At 39.1% G+C, this 11,395-nt stretch overlaps 1 protein-coding gene across 1 annotated transcript; it reads left to right on the forward strand.

Moving 5' to 3' along the window:
* The first annotated feature begins 308 nt into the window (after positions 1-308).
* LOC133515365 (hsc70-interacting protein-like) lies at positions 309-10,002 on the forward strand. The gene is made up of 9 exons (XM_061847894.1): positions 309-467; positions 557-798; positions 1,649-1,737; positions 2,442-2,653; positions 4,047-4,156; positions 4,440-4,599; positions 5,518-5,790; positions 6,598-6,710; positions 8,345-10,002. Exons 2-9 carry the CDS (start codon positions 614-616, stop codon positions 8,439-8,441), a joined length of 1,239 nt encoding a protein of 412 aa, XP_061703878.1. The 5' UTR covers positions 309-467; positions 557-613; the 3' UTR covers positions 8,442-10,002.
* Positions 10,003-11,395: the final 1,393 nt, after the last annotated feature.

The following is an 11,395-nucleotide window of genomic DNA, read 5'->3' on the forward strand; positions in this document are numbered from 1 at the left end:
TAGGGCTAAGATGGTTGGCTCTTTATCATTTGTCACCATGCCTGTCACGTTATAACAAGTACGTAAGTGATGTGCAAAAGTGATGGGTATAGTGACAAGCGATAAAAATGGAACCATGTTGCCACCACTGAACCAGTTAAAATATTACAGTTAAAAAACTATTCATGGTTAAGGACGCAGCTATGAGTCAAGCGAAGCGTATGACAAGTCTCTGAGTGAAAGTGAGAAAAGGATTGGAAAAGGATAAGTCGACTGGATTAAGGCCGTGGTCCGATACGCCCGTCTGTTAGCAGTATAACTTTTGACAGGACGGAATATAGGAGTACTTTATCTGTAGCAGGTTTTGTTTGTCTTGTCTGCGCCGGTCACTGGAATTTTCTGCGATCCGCAAACAAGAGTTTCTTGCGTCAATTTAGATAGGTACATTAGAATACCAATAACCAATTTGTTTATTTCGCATCTTAAGCGTAAGTTGTCTCTTATTCCCAGTCAGAAGTAGATTCTTGATAATTTCTTTGCATTACAACTATTTGTAAAAGTAAATTCGTTCTGACAGGTGCATTACATCGCAGAATACTTTTCGTGGTTTCGCCGGTAACTCACAGGATTCAAGATGAGTTGTCCTTTCAACGAGGAACAGCTGGGACAGCTGAAGATGTTCATAGAAATTTGTAAAAGCCAGCCTCAGATCTTGAACCACCCTAAAATAGCATTCTTTAAGGATTACATTACTTCGCTTGGTGGCACAATACCCGCGGCGAATTTTGGTGCTAAAACGTTTACAGCATCTGGAGATAGGTATGTTTTTTTTAATGATTTTCATTGTGCAGCATCCTGTGAAGGCGGAAATAAATAGGAGTTATGTATGTTATGTAGACATGAGAAGGCTTGTTAAGTGCGCCAGCGACCGAGTATTTACGTAGTCATTGGGTCAATATCCAACAGGGATCATCTTTTAGGTGGAATGTTGTGAAGAATAAACATTTGCAGTTGTTTTACAAAAATATACAATACAAAATACAAAATTCTTTATTTCTTAATAATGTTTTATTTGTTTAGTTGTATAATGATTGCATACAAATTTGTTTGTCTAGGTTATGATCAGATAGAAAAAATATTTAATAAGCTTTAACTATCTACAGACTATAGTTTTGAAAAGTTTAAATTTCGTTTATTTTTATCCTGTAATCTGTAGAGGCCTTCTGGATAAAAGCCTTCTCCAGAAGTTTCCATCCGACTTTGTCTAGTGCTACACTTTGCCATTATTTAATTGCAGTAGCAACTATTGTGTACTGCCACATGGATAGAGGATGTTCTCTGTTTCTAGAGTAGGGGTCGGCAAAACGCAGCTCTTTGGAGGTCTGATTGTGGCTCTTCAAGCAACCAAAACTATTTAGAGTTCTTAGACAACTGAAAACTACATTTGCGGCTCTTTGGCCCTAAAACTAATATGGTTGGCTCTTCTCAAAAGTTTGCCGACCCCTGTACTAGAGCCTTGAAAAATCTGACATCTGTCTGTGCACTAATGTCAACATTAACATCATAATGAGTGGCAACATACCACATTTATACAGGTTAAGGGTTAAACTTGCCTAATATTGATCTTTAATTTTTTACTTAATTTCTATAGCTATGATTTAACTTACAGTGCTCCTCCATCAAATAATAATGCTGAAAAGATACCTTCTTCCGATGAGGAGTCGGAACCTGAGTCAGATGTTGAGCTGGATATGGAAGGTAAGTTTATAATTAATGTGAATAATTATTTACAACACATATTGGTTGATTGTTTGATAAGGATAATTTTTAATTGCATGTTTATAACATAAGTGACTGGCCATTAACAATAAGTTTAAGGCAGAAAAATAATCTAAACTGATACCCTAGCTGGGTTCTGTAATCTTTTGGGAAGAATCTCTAGTTTTAGGAAGTTCAGAGCTGCAAATGTGGTTTTAGGTGGCTTATAACTTTTGAGCTGTAATTTACTGACCTTACAATCACTAGAACCATATTACAGATAAACAAATGTATCATTTTCATTATAAAAAGTATGAAGAAGCTTAGGTTTCTTTTACTAATCATTAAATCTATACAATATAAATATAGGTAAACATGGGTAAATGCAGCTGGCCTTCACATTGGGACTTATTTACACATGGACTAGTGTTTAGTGTGAGTTTGTACATTTGTTACATGCTACTTACATTAGTGGCAAATGTATGAACTCTCAATAGCCATCAATGCGTAAATAAGCTACAAAGTGAAGGCCAGCCACACACGTACCCGTATTGACTTTATAGTAGGAATATAATTAAGTTTAGGTTGAGCCTTAATATTCTTGCAAATGTTCAAAATTACCTTCGATTTCGCTTTATTTGATTGTAAAGCAGTGTATAGAGCACCATCTTTAAATTTTGGTTTTACTATTTGTTCAACTTTAGGTGTCATAGAACCTGATGTCTTAGACGATTCTCAAGTCATGGGCGACCAGTCAAAGGAGACCACAGACGAGGAAAGGGATCAATCGGACGAGAAGAGGTCCGCAGCCATGAAGGCGTTCTCGGAGCAGAACTTTGAGGAAGCCATCAAGTTGTACACTGAGGCTATACAGCTGAACCCACAGAGTGCCTTGCTCTTCGCTAAGAGAGGACAGGTAAATTAAAGAATCCTTAAACACTTTCTTTTTTAGTTCAATGAAGATAAGATAAGATAAGATAAGAAGCTAATTTGAGCAATATCGCTTGCAACCATGGTATCATAGAAATTATGAAGTCTGGGTAGTTCCACATGGACCCTGTATAGGCATAGCAGTATTATATGCATAGGATCTAATCTTAAATCTATTAGATAAAATTAAGTCAATTTAGTCATTTATATACATGAATGTTGGATTGACTTAGATAATTGTCAGTGAATTAATACAAATAGGCAAAGAATTAATTATTACGTAATGTCAAATTAATTATCCAGGGATATCGCACAATTTATGACACACACTGGCGACATGTCACGCGCTGTTGCCAGACATGTCGAGCGAAGTGCGGCAGCGTAGCGCCACTTCACCCGACGTCGCTGGCGACAGTTCGCCAGACATTTGTCCCCTAGTGTATCCCTGGCTTTTAAAATCTCGCGTAATAGATAATGGAAGATAAAAAAGCGCGTAAACAAGTGCAAAGTATTGTTGAATGTAGATAATGGTAACCTGTTACAATCATGTTATCATGAAACCTGCAGTACCATCTACTAGCTGTGAAATTGGCTACAATATTTAGCACTAACTCATCTTAAAATTCCGTTCATTAATTAACCCGTAATTTGACAATTTTGACCTTTCTTTCGTCAAAGACTGTTGAGCTGACGACCTTTCGTGTTTTCTGTCGATTTAAGGATGAATTATAATTAAATATCCGGGTCCACACTGAGCGAGCATACGCGCGAGACAATTTCCTCACGCACAAAACGGCCGAGGCCGCACATAATGTCTACACTGGCCGTTTTGTGCGTGATGAAATTGCCTCGCGCGTATGTTCGCTCTGTGTCTGCAAAAAGAAAAGTCTGCGAAAATTATTGAGCTTAGAAATAAAATACAAATGGAAAAATTTACTGTCTTGGGTGGGACTTGAACCCATGACCCCTGGATCGCTAGCCCAGTGCTCTACCATCTGACACAAAACACAGAAAGTTTTTTTTTCATTTTTAATATATTTCAAAGCTTAATAGTATTCTTCGCAGATGTTTCTGCTTGGTACAAAATTAATTTAGTATAGGATAGCGCATCATTGCTGGTGAATTTCCAATATGCCGTTTAAGAATTGTAACCCTCTTACTCTAATAGATGTCGCTAGGGGTGCCTAAAGACCCATAATATGGTGAAGATAATTGCTGTATTGGAAAGCGTCTTGGTAGCTCAGATGAAAGAGCACTCGGCTAGCGAGCCAGTGATCGTGAGTTCAAGTCCCACCTATGACAGTAAATCTTTCCACTTTTAATTTATTTCTAAGCTCTATTTAATATTTTTGATCATAATAATTTAATGTTGGTCACAGGTGTATCTAAAACTGAACAAACCGAACGCGTGTATCAAAGACTGCACACAAGCTCTGGAACTTAACTGCGACAGTGCTGCCGCGTACAAATTCCGCGGGAGAGCGTATAGGTTAGTATTTCATGTTAACTCTTTGAACGCCACGCGTATGATGACGCACCTCATGAACCTTGTCGGAATGCACTAAGGTTGATATTGGATTGTAACCGCGCGCGTCAGTTGACGTCTATGGCGGCCAAAAAATGTATGCATTTTTCACAAAGACATTAAAAACAACCAAAGTGTTTCTAAAAATAAAAACCTAAAGTTTTCACTAGTTGCTTTAAAAAATCTTACAATAATGTTATACTTCTGTATGAGTGCTTTAAAATTATTATGCTGAAAATCATTACAGGTTGCTGGGCAATTTCGAAGAGGCATCTCACGACCTGTGCGAGTCGCTGAAGATCGACTACGACGACCAAACTAACGAGTGGCTGCAAGAAGTCAAGCCTAACGCCGAGAAACTGCGTCAGCACAAGCTCACCATGCAGCGCAGGAAGGAGGAGAAGGAGGTTTGTATCCTAACACGTATACTAATCACCACTAGAGGTGGTGATCTACTACGACGACCAAACTAAGGAGTGGTTCCAAGAAGTCAAGATTAACGGCGAGAAATTGCGCCAGCACGAGCTCACTGTGTAACGCAGGAAGAAGGAGGTACTTGCGTGATTAGATCACTTCAACTTTTACCTTGGCTTTACTTCGGCTTTGTGAACTGTAGACCTCGCGAACACCAATGGATCCACCATTTTGAAAAATAATAATAATAATAATAATTTAAATGTAATTTTTGTAGTGTATGATATCCTATAGAAACAGAAAATTGTTTGTAACAGTTTGTTTATGAAATAATGCATCTCAATATGTTGTTTTGACGTATAGTTTTACATTATTCTTCATTTGCGTCAAGTCATATATTAATATGTCATGGCCAGATTGGCCTTAAAATTGATCATTTCATGGCGTGGCCATAATTTCATGAAATGATCGGTTGGCCTCATCATGTGAAAGTCAAACTTAGCGTACTAAACTAACTATATCATGAAGTGATCAATTCTCAAATGGCATTTCATGGAATGATTACATTCTATGATCTGGCCACGACATATATAACACAGCTCTCCAAAAAACATTTTTTTTTGTTGCCCTCCTGGGTATCTCTGCGAATTTCTATATTTTCAAGTGTACAGTTTACGAATATATTCATAATAGTATTGAATGTGCTCTAGTGTTTTATGATTTTAGCGTATTTTATATCATATATTTTGATTTAAAAAAGTAGAGCAAATCTTCCAAAATCATTGATAACTATCATAAATTGCGAGCATAAATACATCGGAAATCAATCATATCAAAGGCAACAAAACCACTGTTGACCAGTGTAATACATTATTTATTCCCCACGTATTGGAATGCTTTCATCCTTCCAGCACCAAGACAAGCTACGCCGCGCTCGCAAGGCGCAAGAAGCGCGCGCGCGCGCCGCGCAGGCGCAGGCCGACGCGCCGGGCTTCCCGGGCGGCTTCCCCGGCGCGGGCGGCTTCCCCGGCGCGGGCGGCTTCCCCGGCGCGGGCGGCTTCCCGGGCGCGGGCGGCTTCCCCGGCGCGGGCGGCTTCCCGGGCGGCATGCCCCGCGGCGGCGGCGGCGGCATGCCCGACATCGCCAGTCTCATCAGCGATCCCGAGATTATGGCGCTCATTCAGGTCAGTACCTCATTGGTTTAGGTTGTTGTAGTGTACAGATACGAAACGGCGGGTCACCGTTAGAAATTCTGCCTGCTTAGCGTCCTTCTTAACCTTAATTATTATACGAAGTGGATTTTGTAACTGAGGGCGGCTCACGAATCCTGAGGACCTACCGTGCCACGTTCGACGTGTTGCCTCCCTGTCACACTTACGTACGAATTTACAAGTGCGACAGAGAGGTAACGCGTCGAACGTGGTTCGCGGTAGGCCTTCTGTGCTCCTACACCAATATGGCCTTAGGAGAACTTCCTTAACTTTTTAACTGACCTTTACAGATTTTGGAAAAATGTAGCCAAAAACAAAATTACATTTTATTTAAATTTTGTTATGCAAAAATGACACAAAACCTTCTTAGAGATCTTGTTTAAACTACAAATTAAGAAAAATGATGGTACACCATCTGTTAAACTAAATGCACCAATCACTATCCAATCACGATCAAATAGAGAATTTAATACATTAAACACGGAAGTTTTACCACGAAATAAGGTAAGGTTGCCAGAGCTCAACGAAGGGGGGTTGCCATCAGGCGGGCCGTATGCTTGTTATCACCGACGTAGTATAAAAAAAAATTATGATTTGGAAGTCAAACATAGCTTCAGCTACATTAATACGATGCCGCAATGGCGGGATGCTCATCTATCAATCCAAGCCACGCTATAGTGATGTGACCATCTGCATCACCGACCGTAGGGCTGCACTCGCAAAAGCCACATAATCGGTCAACATTACGCAAACGTCATCGTCATCTTCAATTAATTCCAGGACCCAGACGTAGCAATGGCCTTCCAAGACGTATCGTCCAACCCGGCCAACTTCGTGAAGTACCAGAACAACCCTAAGGTGGCCGCCGCCATTGAGAAGCTGCAGAGCAAGTTCTTCTCGAGCGCTGCTGGTGGTACGTGATAAATAATTTCTGAACCCAGTAGCAATGGCGTTAGAAGTGTCGTCCATCCCGGCCAACTTCGTCACCAGAACAACCCTAAGGTGGCCACTGGTATTGAGAAGCTGCACAGCAAGTTCTTCTCGAGCGCTGCTGGTGGTACGTACTAAATCATTTCTGAACCCAGTAGCAATGGCGTTAGAAGAAGTGTCGTCCAACCCGGCCAATTTCGTCACCAAAACAACCCCAAGGTGACCACCGCCATTGAGAAGCTGCAGAGCAAGTTCGTCTCGAGCGCTGCTGGTGGTACATATACTAAATCATTTCTGAACTCGGTAGCAATGGCATTAGAAGGTGTCGGCCAACCTATGCAACTTCGTCACCAGAACAACCGTAAGGTTGCCACCGCTATTGAGAAGCTGCGGAGCAAGTTCTTCTCGAGCGCTGCTGGTGGTACAGTCAAGTGCAAAAATATTTATCGAAAGAATCGTCTCATAAATATGGTACTACGCTCTTATTACACTGGAATAAGATATGGGACATATTTTTGAGTAAGATGTGTACACCCATATTTTTACACTTGACTGTACGTACTAAATCATTTCTGAACCCAGTAGCAATGGCATTAGAAGAAGTGTGGACGACACTTTTTCGTCACCAGAACAACCCCAAGGTGGCCACCGCTATTGAGAAGCTGCAGAGCAAGTTCTTGAGCACTGCTGATGGTACGTATTGTCGAATAATGTCAGGAGCATTCCAACAGTTACAAGACGCGTTCAACCCGGCCAACTTTGTCACCAGAACAACCTCTAGGTGGCCACCGCCATTCAAAAGCTGCAAAACAGGGTCTATTCGAGTGTTGCTTGCGGTACGTACTGACGAATAATGCCTACTAATATAATAGATGCAAAAATAACTGTTTCTGTTACCTCTTCACACTTAAACTGCTGAACTGATTTAGGCCCCGGGAAGGATATATTTATTTATTTATTTAATCTTTATTGCACAATACATGAAGGTACAAATGGCGGACTTAATTAGTTTTTGACAATCATAGTCATCATTCCACTCAGATAAACTCGCGGGCAGAAGCTAGTTTTATGATAAAGTTGTCCTTCTGGGAGCGCGAAAGTCGAGCTAGCAATGGATTCCTAGGTTGAACCACAAGCAAAGCGAGGTTTTATTTTTATTTACTTTAATCATAAATTGTTACAATTCGTTTTATTTTTAGTGATTCACATATGATTTATTATCATTATCATAAAGTCAATATTCCAAATGCCCATTTGGGTGGCGCGATTATAATATGTATGAACCTTATTTAGTTTGTGCTAAGTTAGAAAATAAAAAGGATTAAAATCATTTTTCACCCAGCAACTCGCTTCAAAGCATATGGTACTTAATACTAATATCACCTATTAAAAAATCCTTAATTCTTAGTATATCTTTATTCTTTTTCAAGTTTTAGATTAATCTTTATAGAATCTTCTTTGACAGCATTTCACTGGTGGCTTTATAAAGTTCCCTTCTTATATTCTTCATGCCGCAAATTCTGCTGCATTCTCATGTCACCCTGATTATAGATATTTTATAGTATAACAAATGGTGTTCCGCAGGCTTCGGTGGCGCGGGCGCGGGCGCGGGCGGGCCGGGCGCGGGCGCGGGCGCGGGCGGGCCGGGCGCGGGGCCGAAGCCGCCGACGGACGACGACGTCGGCCTCGACTAGGCCCCGCCCCGAGTATGCTCATATGGGCAAACATAACTAAAACAGTCTGTATAAATATATTCTTTAAAGGAAACCCCTATAATAACACATATAATTTATGTATGATATAAATATCAAATTCCCAATACACCGATACGTCCTTCGTCTAATAATACAATATTTTTAAAGCTTCTAAAAATAAACTTACTAACACTAATGTAAACTAACGCTATTTTTATTTTTCGATGCAAAGTTTGGTCAAAATATTGCATTAATTTTACATTATCGTTTTTTGTTTTTAATTAGGGTGTATTGAACAAATAAAACACAACACTGTGAATTATGGGTTATAAATGGTACCTATAGAATAATATATTGAATATTAAACTCTTACGTTTTCACACATCATTCTTACTACTGAAGCGGGACTTGAACTCTTAGAAATAAATGTAGTTTAAAAGGGGTTTTAATAGATTTGATGAGATTTTAATTTTTGATCTCATGTTCTACAATATCCCAATTAAAAATCTTTACGGGTAGAACAGTATCCAACGTCAAATTCTAGTAAAAAAAACTGAATGATGTAATGAACCTTATGTAATGAATCATAATGAAATCATGTAATGAATCTTACGTCTTTGCAATAAGGTTTACTAAATCAGTCAACCCTTAACCGTGAAAAACGTCAGCTGACGCGCGCGGGCGCGACTCCAGCGCAATATTCTTCGTGCATTCCGACAAGGTTCACGATAACATGGCGTTCAGGCTAACGTGGACCATAGTACGGGTTCATTTACTTTTCACCACACCAACTGGTAAAGGCCATATCGATTGTTCAAAAACTTATGAGAAAGTTGCATTTTATCCACATGTGGAGCAAAGTAATCAGATGCAAATTTTGAGTTGTTTCCTTATGTTAGCTGGTAGAATTGACTTTTAAATGATAATTTTTTTGTAACGTTCATTTGGATTTTGATTTGGTTTGATTTTTTTGGTATTTCATAGTTAGTGTTTTAGGCGGAGGCAAAGTTTGTTTAACCCTCGTGCCTTGAAACCCTCGCAACGCTCAAGGTTCCACTTCTCGAACCACTCCCTATGCTCGTCGTTGGAATCTTTCGCTTGCTCGGGTATCAATATTAGCATGAGCTATTAAGAAACAACTTTGCCCTCTTGTAAAACAAATAACTATAGTTTACTTTCTCATCTCCCGTTTTATTATTTAATTTAATAAATACGAGACAACTTATATTTTAAGGGAGTGGTAACACAGGTTAGTGGTGCTTGAATAATTCCACGTAAAATATATGTATTCGTATGCATTTACTAATATGTAAAAATATTTTATGGACGATCAGTCAAAAGCTGCGTGTTAATTTAGTCTACCCACTTAGTTTTCACCAGCTTTAAATTTTTTGAGTTAGTTTATAATATATAATAAGCAACATTTTAATCTAGTTCACTTTAGAGAAAGTCTGTTGAAATTCCAAAGTAAGTTTTCTAATCATTACGATTACTTGATTAGTTTTAAAGGCAATTTTGTTTTATTGCGCTAGTTATTTTTATATTAAATACTTGAATGAAAGTTGGATTTTCTTTTGACACACCCTGCTTATTATCCCTTCATACCTTAAGATGCCTCCACGTTCGGTGACGAAAAACATCGTTAGGAAACCGGACTAATCCTGGAATTGGTGGTAATAACCGGTATATTTTTCTCAGTATTATAGTCAAAATATTATTTTTCAGTATAATAGTTAAAATATTATACGTATGTACGATGAACGCATCAATTTAACAAAAATCTGTGCAAAGACCTTATAGGCAACACACGTACTGCTACGTAAGTATACCATGTCAAAAATAACTGATGATGAAGACCAGAAGTCTTTCGGAACTCTAGTTGTAATTTCCGATCAATCTAAGACTACTGTCTTTTGTGTCGACACATCATTCGCTAGTTTGCGCATGGTACAGTGCCATCTAGCGACGAATTCAGTACCTATAAGGCATAGCAAGCAAAGATAGCAAGTTCTCCCATAAAGACAAAAGAGTCTACTCTAGCAACTACGGTACTAATCATATACCCTGATTCATAATTTAATTTGACTTTGATCCTTATTCTTTTACTTGGCACTCTTTGCAGCAGGTATGCTAGTACGGAAAAAATTAACAGATGGTAGATGGTGAAATAAAAAACATATAAAAACTCAAAAATGCGCGTTTTTCCTGAGATAAGACCTAGCTAGATCGATTTTACGCCCCCGAAAACCTCCATATAGAAAATTTCATCGAAATCGTTAGAGCCGTTTCCGAGATCACCGAAATATATATCTTATACCTTTAAACGAGCAATTCTTGTATATTTATATATATATATTTCGGTGATCTCGGAAACGGCTCTAACGATTTCGATGAAATTTTTATTTCAAAGTCAAATGGTGTTCTAAAAGTTTTAATCATGTGTCGAAAGATGGCAGTAAATTTACTGTAGCTACAAAGTTTTCTCTCACAATCCACGACTCTCTGCAAATTTGAACGTAATATAACTAAAAAACGACTACAAAAAAATCCGCGCCACGTACCTATATGCCAAACGTGCCAAAAAAACCAACAGCAAATTAAAATGGACATACTTGCTAGTTGCTACACACCATTTGGGTTAGAACTTTAAACAATTCTGGAAGGAAACAAATCGTATGAACCGCAAGCCGAGTGTCTCCTGTCAGCGTCGAAGGTCTGTGCTCACCCGTTGACATTGCCAACCTATTTAAGGACCATTGTAAAGTGGCATCGCCATTAGGTAGGTCTGTAAATCAGCCCAACGATGTACAGGTGGCGATTAAATGTATGAAGAGGGGGAAGTCGCCGGGTCATGATGGGCTCAGCATTGAGCACCTGCAAAATGCTGGCATTCATCTGCCACGAGTACTCACAATACTATTTAATTTACAGTACATATGGTGCTACTTTACCGC

Source organism: Cydia pomonella, chromosome 2 (assembly GCF_033807575.1).
Source record: "Cydia pomonella isolate Wapato2018A chromosome 2, ilCydPomo1, whole genome shotgun sequence".
NCBI lineage: Eukaryota > Metazoa > Arthropoda > Insecta > Lepidoptera > Tortricidae > Cydia > Cydia pomonella.